The sequence below is a fragment of the Montipora capricornis genome, chromosome 7 (assembly GCF_036669925.1).
Source record: "Montipora capricornis isolate CH-2021 chromosome 7, ASM3666992v2, whole genome shotgun sequence".
In the NCBI taxonomy this organism is placed as follows: domain Eukaryota; kingdom Metazoa; phylum Cnidaria; class Anthozoa; order Scleractinia; family Acroporidae; genus Montipora; species Montipora capricornis.
The window spans coordinates 13,997,799-14,015,059 of NC_090889.1; the positions used below are offsets into that span (position 1 = coordinate 13,997,799).

The 17,261-nt window shown below is 38.5% G+C and overlaps 1 protein-coding gene across 4 annotated transcripts in view; it reads right to left on the reverse strand.

Moving 5' to 3' along the window:
• The window catches only part of LOC138058238 (ETS-related transcription factor Elf-4-like), a 47,428-nt gene that overhangs the window by 29,352 nt on the left and 815 nt on the right, over nucleotides 1-17,261 (reverse strand). The window contains exon 1 of one of the 4 annotated variants that reach the window (XM_068904139.1): nucleotides 8,160-8,313. The exons of 1 other annotated variant lie outside the window; for it this stretch is intronic. In XM_068904139.1, the coding sequence (XP_068760240.1) occupies nucleotides 8,160-8,183 (24 nt within the window). In that variant the 5' untranslated portion in view covers nucleotides 8,184-8,313. Of the gene's footprint in view, nucleotides 1-650; nucleotides 717-8,159; nucleotides 8,314-17,261 lie in introns of those variants that run through there. 2 more of the 4 variants (XM_068904142.1, XM_068904150.1) reach the window with 2 other exon arrangements.

The following is a 17,261-nucleotide window of genomic DNA, read 5'->3' on the forward strand; positions in this document are numbered from 1 at the left end:
TAAACTGGATTTTCTGTGTACAAAAACTCTTAGGGAGGACTTCATAATAAACTCTGAGTTCTTCTTTTTTTCCCCCCTTTTTGGCTATCGTCTCTTTCTTTTTTCCGGATATACATGTAGCGAGGTCAGAGGTACTCCAAAGATAAAAATTCTTGCATGCTAAACTGGGCGCAAAATCTTTTCATGCAGCGGCTTCTCTATCAGTGGATACCCTACCCTGCCTGCTAACTTCCGTGACTTTCAGTCGCTGGCTGTCACCCTCGATCCATCTTTTCACAAAGGCTTCCTTAGCCTAGATTGCATTTTTGTTCCTTTTAGTCTTGAGTAATTTTAGTAGATTCAAATTGATTATTTAGTTGCATGGATCATTATGATGTATAACTTATTACATGTAAAGTGCTGTTGATCAGGCGGCATGTGCAAATAGCGCTAAAAGAATGATTAGACTACTATTACTGTTAGTATTGCTGTGACTACAATATAAAGCGTTCGCACAATTTTTATTTAAATCGTGGCAACACCAATAGGTTTGAGTGTTTAATGTCGAAAATTCATCGCATTATTTTCCGGTGATCAAAGAAACTGAAAGGAAAAAAATATGCCAACAACCCATAATACTACAAAAGTAATAAAAGAACCTTTAAACTTACCTCATTTATGAAACATCTCGTTTGTTACGTGGAGACCAAGGCCAAGTCATGTGAAACACCAAGAAATGCGGGAAACAGCACAAGCATAAACGAGGAAATAACCACAGTATGATGGAATCAGTGTGCAATGAGATAAAAAAATTGCTCTTTTACGTAATCGTATTATCGCATACATCACGGGCACTTTGATTGAGTTCCTGTTCTCAAAAGCGTAAAAAAATGACAAGTCTATATCAGAGTACCGTAGAGCCGTAGGAGTCCATTCGTGTGCAGTCAAAGCTAAGTCAAGCGCATTAAAACGAAAGACACAGATGCGCTGAAGCCAACGGAACACTGTAGTCCCCGGTAAAGTCATGAACCACAAGCGGAAGTTTTACATTTGATTTCGCTTGAATGAACGCTTCCGTGTAAACATCTGCGAAAGCTATTCCTCCCCCTTCCCCTATCCCGGTAGTTTGTAGTTTATTGGCGTAAGCTAAAGAAGATCGCAGGTAGTATTTCTGATTTTACATGCTTTGATTTTAGATACTCTGATGATTGTAGATGTTTCGTACGATTAATTTAGACATTAAGGGTGGGGAGCCATTCACAAGGATACACTGAAATAAAGTCATTATTATCGTTATGATTATGATGATGATTATGATGATGATTATTATTATTATTATTATGAGTTTACGCTGTCCAGTTTAGAATTGAAAAACGTTACTCGTCCTGTTAAGCTCGCAGAGTCTGCAACAGTCCGTTTGCAGTTGAATCACATGTCAATCTTCGACGCCATACTGGGACGCAAGCTCGTCGAGGAATACCAGTTTGTTGCAAAAACAAAAGCACTGCCTACAGTGACTCTCCAAAGCCTTTGGCTCTGGAACGCTTGCGTCCCAGCGTCTTTGAAAACAAAAGCTATACAGCTATATGACTAGACCCTGCAATGGGCTTATTACGCTCTCTTCCAGTTTGCCTCCATTTGTTCTTTACTGGCACTTCGTTAAAATTTAAGTACTTCAAGAGTTCGTCACGCCATCTAGTTCAGCAGGGCATTCTTCTCGAACTCATCTCTCTGATAACTAGCAAATTACTAGCACCTGAATTCAGTGCCTGTAAGGTTACAAATGCTAGATCATAGTGAACTGGCGCAAAATTGTTGGCAAGATCTCGTAAAATTGATTGGTCCCTGCACTGTCTAATTTTGTGTGTGACAGGGACTTGTTGCCCTAAGTTTAAAAGTAGTCAAATTTGAATGATTTTTCGCAGGAGTCAATTTCCTTCAAGTTTGCACGTTTATTTTGTTCCCTATAAACTGAAGCGTGGCTTGTTTACCGTTAAAAACCCGGAGAAGGTTGGAACGACTAGCAACTTATAACTGGACTAATTAATAGCGGAAGCCGCGCGAGCGGAGCATCATATGTAAGAAAATATTGCGAGAAATTTTGGTTTGGCTATGACGTAATGGTATGGCCGATCGTTCGTTCGTTCAACTTGTGTAAGCCAGTACGCGAGATATCGTACTGCTGGAACCCCCGGTTTTTTGGCTGGAAGGTTCATGGCGAACCGAGTGTACTGCATTTGATACCGCGATTTACTATAATAAGCACTTGTATACATACTACAGCTACGTATTCATACAATGAGGAAAAAAGAGAAAGAGAGAGAGAGGGAAAAATAAACGGTAATCAGGCGACGAGTAAGTGATATTCAACGTGAACAAGAGCGACTGAGAGCAAAAAGTCAAATTACCACCGTGAACGATTTGGAAAGCTGATGTTTCGAGCTTTAGCCCTTCGTCAGAGCGAATAGAGGAATTGTGGGTGTTGTAGGATCTTATGTGGGTATGGAGGAAATACGGTAACATGAATTCGTGAATAAATTAATGGAATGAGAGGCGTTCATTGATTCCGTGAGGATGGAGTTTACCTAGTTGGAAGATGAATGTCATGTTGTGGTGGGAGTAATTCGAAACATAAAAGTGGCGCGGAACTGGTTTTGATGCAGGTAACTTTCTAGTTAGGAGCGCATTTAAGTCTGACAACCTTTATTTCTAACATGATTAAGATTTTAGGACGGAATAGATCCGTTACTAGAAGTTACTTATAGCAAGCGAAGTGCTGCGAAGTGAGTTATAAAAATAAAGGTAACAATAACAAAGATGATGACTGATGATTATAATAACAATTTATTCCTGGACATTTTGTAGCGCATTGAGTGAAAGTAATGCCTCAATATGAAAAATGAAGGAAGGAAAGAGCCACGGTAAACATAATAGGTAATCAACAACAGAATGCAACTATAATAACTTGTTTTATTCGACATATTCTCCTAGTCATGTAAATAGACAAATAGTTTTTCGAAACACAATGTGAACAAATGTAATCATACTGAGGTGAGTGTTCTCCTTTAAATATGAAGATTCCCGATACATTTGGAAATAGAAGCCACCCTTTCACTTTAAAATACAAGTTGAAAATGTATTCACAGTGAGGTCAATGTTCTCTTTTAAAGGGTAACGTTGTGAACATTCATAAACAGAAGAGACATTTTTAAAACAAAACTGTAACAATATAAAAATCTTTGACTTTCAAGTGCATTCAAGTACATCCTGTCTCCTTCGATTAAAATTTGGTCAACTGTAACAGTATCCCAGTGCTGCACTGGAAACGACTGTGCACACAACAGCGCTGAAAAACTGATAAGGCACCATTGGCTTCCCATGGAAATTTCACTAAAACGTCCGTGACCTTGATGACTACTTCCAGCGATCGATAAAATCGCGTTTAGCATGATAACACTGCGTTTAGCATGATAACACGCTTGAAAAAACTATAATAAAGTCACCTGATCGACGATAAATCAGTGGGCAACCATGTGCGCTGAGCACGCACAATTCGGAAACTACTGCCGCTGATCCACCGTACTGCTAAGGCTTCGCAGCAAAAATCACCGACCACTTTACATGCATATCCGCAAATGTCATCTATTGCATAACCTGCACACTATGCAAGAAGACCTACCTAGGCGAAAAAGGGAGAAGATTGGCGGACTGCTTTGGCGAATACGAAATGTAGAAAAAAGACACAAATGCATCAAAACCAATTGCGTGCCATTTTTATTCTTCCGAATCACTCCCACCACAACATGACAATTTGCGCTTATCCTTACACCACGGGAACACAGAAAGCCGCAAGAATCTGGAACAAAAATTCATGTTTCAAATAGGTACAATCCATCTTCACGAAATCAATGAACGCCTTTCATTCGATTAATTTATTCAATAAATTCATGTTACCGTATTTCCACCGATGGCAAAGCTCCTCCACACCCGCATAAAAACCTACAACACCCACAATTCCTATATTCGGGCTAACGTTCGAAACGTCAGCTTTCCAAATCGTTCACTGTGGTAATTCGACCTTCATCCACACGTATGATAAACCAAACATTTTAACCTTATTCTGCATCTTACTTATTGTCTGTAGTCTGTATTTTACACAAACAGGTTTGGATACTCAAAATTTGGATTCTGTGAACTCGAAATTTCGAGTTTACAAACGCAAAATTTCGAAATTTGAAGCAGGAAAAGTGAGCACGAAATGCTATGTCCCTTAAGGGACACCGTAGCTTACTATCAGTTGCGGGAGTTTAAAAACCTGAAAGCCTAAAACTCCCGTGTTGCATGTTAATTTTGCAGCTTACATACGCATTGCACTCTTAAACTAGAAGCTCCAAAAAGCTTACACTGAGTTGCCTGTGGTACGCGTTACACAAAGAAAGAAGGCACTGAATTGGGTGGTATTAAACTGCAGCGTTCCAGTTAATTTTTTTCAAGTGGGGCGTCATTAAGACCATTTGAGGGGTCACCCACATGTCGCGCAAGCAGAGGCTCTTTGGCTTACACGTTCACACCTTCAATTATTTTGTAATGTCCTGTCCCATTGTCAGGTCTTTTAGTTTTTTAAGCTTTGGTAATAAATTCATTTCAAAGATAACAAAACACGCTCTTGAATAAAATTCACTCGTTTCTTCTTTAAATAAATAGTCCGCAAAAAAATAACTGCAAATTGCTGACGGACGTTTTCCAGCATGTCTTGCAGTTGCACTAAGCGTTTATTGCACACACTAAGAAAGGACTGAACGTGTTATTTCCGCTTCACAATTCCTCTTCTTGTTAGTCTAATCTGATGCCAGGTCAAAACATTCTTTGGCTTTGCGTTTGCACCAGAAAAAGACAAGCCAAAAGACAGGTGAACAAAAAATAACATAGTCTTTATATATAACTCTGAATCGAATTCTCACGAAAGATTAATGACAATTGATCTTAAATATACGAAAATTTCTGCAGTCTTTAACTTTTATGAATAAACGGAAAGGTCATGTGTTAAAAAGAAGAAATTGATTACGTGCTAGGCAGCCATAAAGGTGCATGTGATCACCATGTGTCAACTGAATGGAGTACGGGAAAGAATGTTAATCGTTTGTCGCTTTCAGAGTAAAACAACGTACTTTTTAGCCAAGAAATTAAATTTCGGTCGTTGTTTTTTTTAATTTTGTTGTAATATTTAACTGAATATTTAGATTTCATCTGTCGGGGCAGGAAACCTTCTTTGTCGGGTTCCTGAACGTATCTATTTTGAATTCAGGTGAAATATTTACACAATCGAAAGGTTGAGTGGCCATGTAATTGAAAATCTAAACAGCTATGAGATACAAAAACAGACTTGCGAATTATCTCAAATCACAATGCCGACAAGCACAAACGCAGAAGAAATGGTTAAGTAAATATGAAGTTTGTTACTATCTGAATGTTTTTGGGTTAGAGTAAAGGGATATATTGTCACGCAAATTATGTGAATTTCATGACACTCAAAATTCGCAAAAAGCGTGAGTTTCACTAGCAGTCGTAGCAATAAATTGGATTAACCAGGAAGTTAAAGAAATATTCTTGGCTTCCCAAAGAAATTTCATCTTTCACTACAATGACAAAATCATTTGCCAGAGAAATAAAATTCCTGTCTTCTCGCGTATCACATTTCAACGCACGTATGCAAATTTGTCAACTCATTTTCACCGCGATTCCCGCAAAATTTTTCTTCTTTCAAATACATTGTATTAGCAAAAATATTATTTCTCGTCAAGCGTTGCATCTTTTATGTTCAAATACCCGCCAAAAATAAAGATTTTTTACGATCTATCTGTAGATATCTTTTCATAATTTAATATTATCTTGAGTAAAAATAACAAACAAATTGCGGTTATAAACATAACGAGATAACGCATGTTGTAAAACTTTTTATGAAATTGACGTTTCGTCATGTATGCTCCAACATACATCTTTAGAAGTAACGGTTACCTAAAGTAAAATTGAATTTAAACATGAAGACTATTACCAAATAAGGAAAGTAATGGCTATGAAAACAAACAGATCTAGTTAAATCTGCCAGTTAAATCATAAAAATAGCAACGAACGCAACAAATTTAGTCGCATTTACCTCTTCGTCGAATTTTAATGCTTAACACAAGAATTTTTAGTTATTGTTAAATCTTTCTATATTCGTTAGCAATCATCTTTTCAAATTTCAGAGAAATCGACCGGTCCGAGAATATTTTACGAGTTTTTTTCAATGGGATGCCAAAAGACCAAGTGGATGTTATGCATAATAGGGGAGGTTCGCGCGACCAAGTTGCGCTTGTGACCCGTTTGAAATATTATTTCACAAAATGTTCCCGACTCTTCAAGTATCACCACAGATAACAAGAACATTCTAAAAGCTTATTCTACGCAAAAAGTAGGTTCTGGAGTTAATTTTGAGAGTGGAAATCAAGTTTACGCCGCATGGCATATTTATATTTAATTAAGTTAACACAACAGAAAGACGCTTACCTTATTTTGACACGAAAATGCTTTACTATTGCCATAAAAACTATCCAGTTAAGCTCGCATATTACACAATATTTTTTGAAACAAACAACATATTTGCTATAAGAGGCAAAATACCTTCCTATTTCATTACGTGCGTGAAGACAAGAAACTCAATCGTGTCAAATTACACTGTGTCAAAAACGCAAGTAAATAAATTTCCCCCAAGTGTTCAACATCAAACCTTTAACTGAAAATCCCTTTACTTGAATTATCAAGCAAAAAATGGGCAACAAGCTTTCTTTCAAATAATTTTTGACTAACAAGAATGTGTAAAATTTCCAATTGTTACCAGTAGACTGTGCAGAATTGAGTACATACAAATAAGCCAGACAACACAGATACATTCATACATACATTTACATACATACATTTATTGAATCTCCCTTTACAGGGCTTTTCAGATCACAGATCCAAGTCTCTGTCTTTGTTAAACCCATAAGTTACTAGAGAATTTTCCATTTGATTTCAGTGTTGTACAAAACACCACACTTGTACAAAATTAGAACTACAGCTCACTTTGATTACGGCTCGACGGGCGACAGATTGTTGTCGAAGTCCATTATTCGTCCCTTTTACGATTCCACATTGTTGTTTTCAGCGCCTGTCTTGTTCAGTATCCAACTGACTTTCCATTATTGAGCTCTATAAGGGTATATTTTATTTGAAGTGCCCCTGTGATCAAAAAAACCACTTCCTTTTTTCCTTCAGATTTTGAAAGTGTGTTTGCTTAACACCTGACTGGTAAAATTTTGAGCTTTGATTTTTATCCGAAGGCCGCTTACTTTGAGTGTAAGTTTTGGATTTCACGGTCCGCCATTACTCACGTTCAAAACTGACCCATTGGAACTCAGACGGTTGGATCCAGGGTTTCGATATTCAGTAATTTATTCTCGGCTGACTGATTAGAAAACGATGCCCTAGAAAAACAGTGTGCAAGAATTTCTTGCGTGATGAGTGTTTATAATTACTGCCATACAACGCGCCATTATTGAGCTACTACCTTGTACAATTTTAGTTATTTTAACAAACAAATGATTGCATCAAAGGAAAAGTTCTGTTAATGGAATGAAATGATATATACATGATATAAAATGAATCATATATATTGAACTGAGGATATGAAATCAAGTGAAGCTATGATCCGCGCAGGACTTCAACGGGGTTTGAACCTGCGTCCTCGCGATACCGGTGCGGCGCTCTAACCAACCGAACTATGAAGCCATTGATGTTAAGAGCTGGTCATTCGTGGGCTCCAATGTTCCGGCTATGTTGAGTATTTTACGACCACCTGGGAGGGCAAGTCCGAATTGTTCTTGCTATTTTCCTGACGCTCGACAATTGACCTCATTCGCTTGTACATTTTGCTTTCCCAATGCAGATCACGCAATAATACTCAGGAGGTTTGGTCCGTTGTTTTGTTTATTAAAAAGAGACTCAGTGAATGCAAACACAATTTGGATTTCCTCTTCTGAGGTGGTCGTGAAATACTCAACATAGCAGATCTCTCAAGTCTTACGCATTTCGATGCAATCTCACGCTCTCACGCCGACACGAGCATTTCTCACGTAGCGGCACTTTTCTGGTAGGTACCCTACCTTTAAAGCTTCAGTAATGCTCATGAATTCCGAATTCGTTCCCTCCCTGGCACTGAACTTCGGCCAATGTTTACTCTGTTCGTTTGCGACCAAATTTCTTGTTTCTTCAGGACTTTCAACCGTTAATATATGAAGTATACGCCGATATGTTAGCTCAGGCTGACCATCATAACATGGGCTCTCTTAGCAAGGAGCATGAAAAAAAGCCACGTCTCCAGGGTCTTCTCGGATTTCAATATGGCGGCGGGTCGGGAGAAGACCCTGGCACACAGCAGATCACGAGATCAAATTTGTCCATCGAGTATGGACAACAAATATGCATTTTTTTTTTCAAAATGGCTGCAAGGAATAAGGAGAGGCATTCTGGGTACGACAACTGCCAAGAAACAAAATGGAGTACGAAGAGGGAAACCAAAGCTGTAAACTTTGATGTAAGAAACCGAAAATACGGATGGATGAATGCACGAGCAACGAGAATGCGGTAGATGACAGAGAAATCTTACTTTTCTTTTCATTTCATGTTATTTTAAACCAATGCAAGGTTATATACGGCTATTATTTCTCGGGGCTGTGCTTTTTAGTTAAACAGCTTGGAAACAGCCATTGCACACAGTTTCACCCGTAACATCACAGACATTTGATTACCGTAAAATCCGGTGAGCTAAAGTTTAGTGAAAGCCCTGGTTCTAGCTATTTAGTAACGGAGGTGTGTTCACTGTCTTCCGTAATGTATAGTTTATATTGCATGGTTATTTTCAATTAATTCAAACTGATTATCATTAGTTTTTCATACCGTCTTGAATGATTATCTGATTTCTTCTCGGTTTCCCCAGTATACATTGACCCAAAGCTATTTTCCTGAAAGGAAGTATTATTATACCACATGTTTTGTTTTGAGAATCTGTGAGAATCTGTTGCTCCGTTCAATTTCTTTTCTTCCGAGAACAAGATCGATTGCTAACAAACTCTTGAATCAACTGCAAGAACATTCTTGCTAGCGTAAATGTTGCGGGTCGACATAATAATGTGGGGGTCTAGAAATATCGGCCTGCTAATAAGGTCAGCTAGCGCATAGGAAAAGAAATATTTTTTACACCAAAAAAGTCCCAGTTGCAAATGGAATTACTGAGTCTACACGTCGAGTGATTGACAGTTTCTTCCGCTGAATTTAAGCTTCTTAAAGGAAACATAGCTCAGTGGCACATTCCTCAGGAGATCAATTTATTCAATTCAGCAGGGTTTCAGTATTAAGCATGGCTGCCTGTACCATAATATCAGTGATGCAATCGTTAACTGCATCTGCATCGCAGGGATAATCAGCACTCATTCCTCATTTAGGTTTTTTTCAAACTCGACTCGATTCATATTGCAAATAAAATGAATTGCTACCTTTCCTCATTATTTTACTTTATCTAAAACAACGGAGAAGTCAGTGATTGCTGTTTGTAAATTGGAGCTCGTCCAAGCGCTTCACGACGCTTGTGAAGGGAATTTTGGCAGAATGCAAGTTACCTATTAGACATCCAATAGTTCCCCCCTCAACCGACCGGACGGAATAAGTGAATAGCGCAACCCCTATTTTCTTTTCAGACTATTACACGCTGTCGGAACGGTACGTACGATATTTACCAACCCTATCTATTTTTAAGATTGGAACAACAGTGATTGCAGATGTCCCTGAAATATGTAGTTTTGGCAAGGCACATAACACTGCAAAATAGTAATGAAATTATTGATTGATGAGGGAAATATTAAAAGAATTTATAGGCTTATTAACATTTTTGCAAACCACTCAGGTACTTTAATTCATCGCTTGGAACCTACAGCCGCCTCCTGAACGGGAGACTGCCTTCTTATCTCATGTGTAGAGACCATTTACTGTCCTGCTGTTCTGTTGGGAACTGTGTACGTTATCAACACAAAGAAAGTAAATCCAGCATACGTGCGTCCAGAACACCGCACTCACGTTGCGTGACAGGGAGTGAAGAGCTCACATTTTGCGTGACATCGTCAGAGAAGTTTATTTTTTGCAACTTTTTTTTTTTAGATGTCATCTTGTTCTTCATTTTCAGAATGTATGCGGTTTGATGAGTGTAATAAAGATCCCAGCACGCCACATATCTCGTTTAGACTGAAACAAGGCACTTGTTTAACCAGGAATGCGTACCATGAGAGAATGAAGAGAATGGATCTCTTCAAACGAGTTGTCGTCATTAATCGGGGTACGGCCTTGAGTAAGGCCTTGTTTGAATAGTCAAGTCATTCCCAAGAATAGGAGAGCAACTGCTAGTAACTTGAGATAAAATAACAAAAGAAAATAACGGTGATGGAAACAAAGAAAATCCTATAAATTATCTGTTTCTTCCACCAATTAACAATTTAAGAGTACAGTGGCTATTTTAGGACGCATTTCATGTGACCACAAAGAACAGTGCTTGGTAATATGGCTAAATGACAAGGCTAGGATTCTTAACCCTGCTAGAGCACAATAAATTTAAAAATGGCAAATGTTGTTTCTCCTCCCTAGATTGACGAACCTATTTTCTGCCCTGCAACTTTACATCGACAGTAATAGCGCATGCGTTTTTGCATTCAGAGTTCGCCTTTCTCTATTAGATTTTGTACGTTAATGGGACGCGTTTTGTCCGATCTGATAAATCTTGCTTAATTTAGTCCTACCCCCTTCATGCAACGTGGTTTTCATAAGTAACCTTATATGTTGGAGTTTAAAGCGAAATGTACTAACCTTCGTTATCAGCCATAAATCACTTAAAAGCGGTGGCGGAAATAGTGTTTATATTTTGTCTTATTGTATACGAATAATTTCTTTCAGTTTTAAAAACGTTACTCACTCCCCACCCCATCCAATTTTCTTCTTTACGTTTTGATAATCAGCAGAATAATCAGCTCAAAAAGCTAACAAATCCTCTGGTTGTAAAAATGTTAATGAGCCTATAACTTCTTTTAATATTTCCCCCATTCAATCAATAATTTCAGTACTATTTTGCACTGTTTTGTGCCTTGCCAAAACTACATGACGAAAATTTCAGAAAGGTAACCTGGTAAATAGAGCCCATGTTTTCACAAATAGCTTATTTTAAAATTCTCGCAATAATCAGTGCTGTTTTCTTAAAGGATTAATTAGCATACCACGTAGTGTAGAATTTCCTGACAGAAACATTCCCTCCCGGTTGTTTCTTCTTCAAAATAAAAATCAACATAGAAGTCAGTGTCATGGCAACGTTTTGCTACTTTTATGTATATGGTACTCAGTAATGTAGATATCCTACGAAGTAAATTTTTGGACAAATTCTGAATGGCTGCCTGTTAAAGAATGGACAGAATGGAAACCGCCTCAGAGAAGAAAAATATTCTCATAAACAAAATTAATATTTTTTTCTCCACCGATGTAAAGTCTCAGAGCACGAAAAAATATTCTGATAAACACAATCAATATATATTTCTGCAGTGCACAGTAAAGATATCAACATCAGCATTTTACAAAATGGCGTGACAAAGCCTCTGAGCTACCCTTTGAAGGCGACGGACTGAATATGCTATCAGTAATAATCTCCTTTTTGAAGATAAAGAATCAAGCGATCAATTTATACAATGGTGATCGTTTTTAGGAGTGTCATTACACTCCTTTAAATTGCGGAGTTCAAAGCGATTGTGTTGTGTTTGCTCTCAGAAATTGACGAGATCAATCTAAACTGCTTACCAAATACCTTACATGCAGAGCGGCTAAATTTGCTTCTAAAATAGCTGATGGAGAGCATAAGAGAACAAGGAAGACCGTTCTAAAGCCCTGTGGGTGCATTTCTACTCAATTACGATTAGTTAAGTACATCCTGATATCATCCCCAAACAGGCTTACCCAGAAAATCCTACTCTTCTAAAATGTGGCAGTAAAAGGCTCCGGCGTTCCTTTCGATTTCTGCCTAATATCGTGTACTTTGTTTGCGAAAGCTACAAAGAAAGTTCTTCCTGAGAAAGTGAACTTATATGTGCGTTGCAAATACTTGAAATAGCTTTAAAATTTGCATTGTTATGATATCTTAAACGAATGTCCTGAAGTTTAGCTTCCAAATAATGCCACCCTAGCTGAGTTTTTTCTTACAACTGAACATTCTCCCAGAATTATTACTTGAAATCAGTTTATTATTGTACTCTAAATTAAATCTCCGGTGCTACATTCTTTTGATTGCCCAGGTAATCTAATCTTTAAGATAAAATACCGTTGCTTGTATACGGGCGAACGGCCAACTGGTTTTAGAAATCGAACGTAAGACCTTCGTAACTTCGGTCGAATGATCTAGACAGGTTGTTTATCTAAGTTCTTATACAAAGCGGTAAGTGTCTCGCTGGTCAGAAGACGCGACAATGTCATATTTACGAGAATACAATATGTCAAAGACAAGTCCTACATATTTCATTTACGAAAAGATGTGTATTGAAATTAGTTGGTGAGCGTGGTATTAAACGTTATTATAGAAATAACAGAGTTTATTATATGATTTATTATATGACTAGCTCCGTCAGCGGGCAATTAAGATGAACCAAATCCCGCGCTGTGATTGGCTGCCTGAGCTATCTTGCCCGCTCGGGATGTTTTATCCCATATAATAAATCTTCTGTTTTTTTCGTGTTTATGGACCTCGACTTCGTCTCGGTCCATAAACGCGCAAAAAGAACCTCGCCAACATCCAGCCATCTTGGCCGAACAAGCTTGGTCAGTAACTAATATGTAATGTACTTGTTTGGGAGGAAACTCGTTCCCAGGGAATTGAATTTTCTTTCCTCGCTACTTCTGGGGTGGGGAGAGGAACAGGGTTGGAGCTACTGGTTGTTACACCAACACCACCATCAATAGTTGCATTAGAGCGGTTTTCAATTAAGTATCGAAAGTAATCAGCGAATTGCTTTGGTTTTGCATTTACTTCACTCAGCCGGTGTTGGTTCAAAGTGCTCGCGCTATTTTTTCAACCATTCAGAAGTGAAACCAAAACCAATCGTGTCTTGCGCGTCCATATTTTCCCACGCTTTGAGTCGGCTACGTATAATTACTTCGAGTTTTGATTCGTTTGCTGGATTGTCTTCGTCCTTTTTGATTGGCCAAAGCCATTAATTTGGTTTTGGTTTTATGGAGGCAGTGTGGCTCAGTAATTTTTTTCCTGGTAGTCCCTGGTTCAATGTGCCAGCTGCACTTGTAAATAGCCAACTGGTTTGCCTATGGTCAGTTGGGATTCTTTAAGTTGTTGTTGTTGTTGTTGTTCTGTTCAGTCATTTTGTTGATTGTGTTTCATTGGCCCTGAAGAGCCCCTATGGGGAGCGGTCAATTAAGTATGTATATAACTATATATGTATGACACTCGATTGAAACGGGACATTTTCTGCAAACCTCAAAAATGTCAACCATTAGGCATCCCTCCAAACCTCCAAACATCGCCTTTGCATATGCGCTTCGACGAGAAAGGAGCCGCTTAGGTGATGGCTCTAGGATACGTGATGTCCACATCAATGAGGTTTTTCAGATAATGGGAGAAACGGCACTGGCAGGTCTTTACGAGCGTTTTGACCAAGAAATTTAGTACGTGAAACGGTCAAATTTGATGAAAATCATGAAATGTTCTGATTTTTGAACACCATTTCTCAAATCTTCCCTTAGCGAATAGTCATGCTAGTTTGTATAAATTGGATGCAATTACAAAAATAAAGATTACACTGCAACCAGGTTGAGATCAGAGATAGTTTTGATGCTCTTGTGGTCTGAGAAAGTTACAACTCAAAGACCCAACGTTTCCACACTAGCGTGTAACATCTTCATCAACGGTGATCGACAGTTATCGCAAGAGCCCATAAATCCACAAATTCTCGTTGCAGTTTTCACCCACAAAACAACAGGTTTGATTAAAAATAAAAACGTTCTGCACGCTCTCAGTGGTCCTTCGCCTTACATTTTTGTTGGTTTTGTCCTGACAACGACGTGTACAACAAACTGCGAAAAAGTTCAATTTTCTCTCCAAAGGGCCACCACAGCGTTCATAACAGTTTTATTGCTGAAAATTGGCACACCCCTTCCGAGTCGAAATATTTGCATTAATCACGAAATGATTACAAGTTACATTTTCAGATGATTATTTTGGGGACGTCACCGTCGTCCTTGCGATAAATAAGGGCGCACGAAACGACGATGGCTATAGCAACGACAATCCCATAAAGCAACGTGTCCTGTGCGCATTCTTGTACATTTCAACGGGAAATCACCAAATGTCAGGTTTAGACGACAAGGCCGGTACATGCAAATGTGCATGATTCTTTCATTCTCTATTTTGACGCCAAAACCGCTCGCATCGAGTTATTTTAAGAATACTTTGCCTGTATCGTACGACGAAAACGAAATGAAATAAACGCGAAAGATTTACGACAGTGCAAAGTTATATTTTGAGGTAACATTTCGTCGACGTTGCGGCGATAGATGTCAAACTTCCTAAGGTTGCTTTAAGTGCTCGGTGAAACAGCTCAACCATGGAGAACCGATGGCAAGAGAAGATAGATAGGGGTAACTATATACCAAGGAACCAGACGAGCTATTGTCTCAAAGTTGTAATATTAAGATGAATGAGGTGGTCTTCACACGACTGAAAAACATTTTGCATTGATTAAGCCCACAAATGCTTCTTTCGTTATCAAGATTCCTATCAGCGCCGTGCAAGCGAAAGCAAAAGTCTAAAATGAATTGGATTTTAAAGCACATTAATCGCTATTTTTATATATATTTAGTCGCGTTCTTTTTTTTGCGAGAAATGTAATATGGATAGCTCATCCTTCTAAAATTTAGTGTTCTTCTTTTGGGTTGTCTGGAATGTTAAGCTCGCAAGATGAGGTACGTTTTTGATTCCTACATGACTAATTCTAACTTGTAATACTACAACGAGAAGGTTCCCTGAAGTTTAACTTATCATGTGATTCCATGTAACCGATTTTACCTGCACTTGGCCACTTCGTTGAATTAAGATCGACTGTTCTCCTTGCCTTGCATGAAATGTAGGTCACGGGTTTGAAGAGAGTACGCCAGGAGCCCTTTTATAATTATTAACCACGAAAGAAATTGTTGAAATTCTCTTTTATAGATTTGCAACCCAAAACAGTCAGCGTGTTCTTTTCGCTTTCATTTTTTAGCCAATCACAAAGAAGGAGAATTTCGTTCAAAAGCATGTCCTTGAATTTGTCCTTGATGAAACAAAGCTCTCAGCTAGGTATTTACCCGACACTTCCTTGTTCGGAGGGAACGTTAACCTCTAGACTTAAGGACGTTCGCGCTAATTGTTTGTGCGCAACGTTACTGCGCAGGTAACGCGACTGTAATATGTCACGCATTACTTCGAGCATTTATATAGTGAAGTTGAGGTTTCAAAACCTTTGCAAAAACCGTGGACGATAAGTCTTGCACAGCGTTGGATAGGAGAAGATCGTTATCAGTCAAAATTGATTTAAAATATTTATGAAAGTCAAGTAGACTACTGCACGACTGATATTCGCCGGGTTTTATCAGTCGTGCACTAGTCTACTTGACTTTCATACAAATTTTTCAAGCATGAACATGGCGACAGAAACCCCGCGGAAGAAGTTCCAGGCCTGCAAAAGAATGGCACATTTATTTCCGAATCATCATGAAACTTCAAAGAGAAGTGAGCGCGAGGATGGGAAAGCTCAGGAAAAGGTAGCTGATCGAGTAGACTAGTGGCTGAAAGGTTGGAAAACTCGAGGACGAACCGTTGCGTAAATTTAATGGGGCTGTTCCTTTTTAATGTTTTTATTACCCTACGAACTTAAGTTCAAAGTGAATGCATGTTTTTAAAGTTCTTTTCCTTTACTTTCGTGAAAATTGAGCAGTATTTTCGTCCTCGTCCGCTTGAATAGTGCGGACCTGCGTGGAAACAACCAGCGATTGAATTTCACAAAAAACACACTCCAGAGGATGAGCATGACGGCAATGGAGAGATATTATACAAAACACCAACCAAATGAAGATGACCCTTGCTTAAAACGTCGCTGCTATGCTCGAGAAAGGTTTTTTTTTTCGGTAAAAACTTTTCATCTCTTCAACGATCGATCCTCTCTTGGGTTCCAGTCCTTGCCCGACAGGTCACGCAAAGCGTGACAAACGAACTTTTCCAAGTGCTTTGCAAAATCACATCGATTTTACTCGTTCAGATCATCGGTGACCCCTATTTTTTTAATCATGAATCAGTTACTTTACTTACTATCTACAAAATATGATGAAATGAAAAAATTCTCACCGTAAGAAGTTATCTTTTTTTAACATTTTCTTTCCTCGTGCCATCGAATTCGGGTAGTGGTTGCAACGGATAGAGCTTACGAAAACGCTCGTCGAGGATGAACTGTACTGTTTACCACATCCCTAGCGGCATACAATTATCTAAAAACCTCTCTCCTAAAAACCTATGCACGGAAACTTTCACTCCAACAGTTTATTTTTATGATTTTTGATGGATGAGCAGATGAGCGTAAATCTCGCTATTATGACCGATTTCTCGAAATTAAGGCATTTTTCCACTGCCATTTTCTCCGAAACAAAGTCGGTGACCCCCATTTTTTTTTTCATTTTTGGAGTAAGTACTTTATGACCTAACTCTAGGCGAGAAATGAAGAAAATCTCACCGTAGGAAGATTTTGGCGCGAACGTCCTTAATAAAAAGCTATCCCTGTAAGACTGCGAACGCGGAAGCGGTTTTCCGCGACAAATGTGCGTGGTACCTAAAGTCGACTAAGGGTTTTTGCCTCGAAATGAACTTCAAAACGGTCAAGTTACAATGTAATGAAATTTTTGATTCCAACTTCTAAAAAAGGACACGTTAAGGAGATCAAGATGGTGTTAAGTGCTGGAATAACCAAGAGATGTCCGCGAACAAGGCATAATTGAAAAGAACTCCCGAGTACGATATATGGCAAGCAACAAAAGTGTGCATGACAACGAGCAGTTACTCATTTGTAACTATCATTCAATTAGTTATAAACTGTTTCAAATACTTCAGTTAAAGATTAAGTTAATAAAGCAGTTCGTAAAGCAGGCTTACT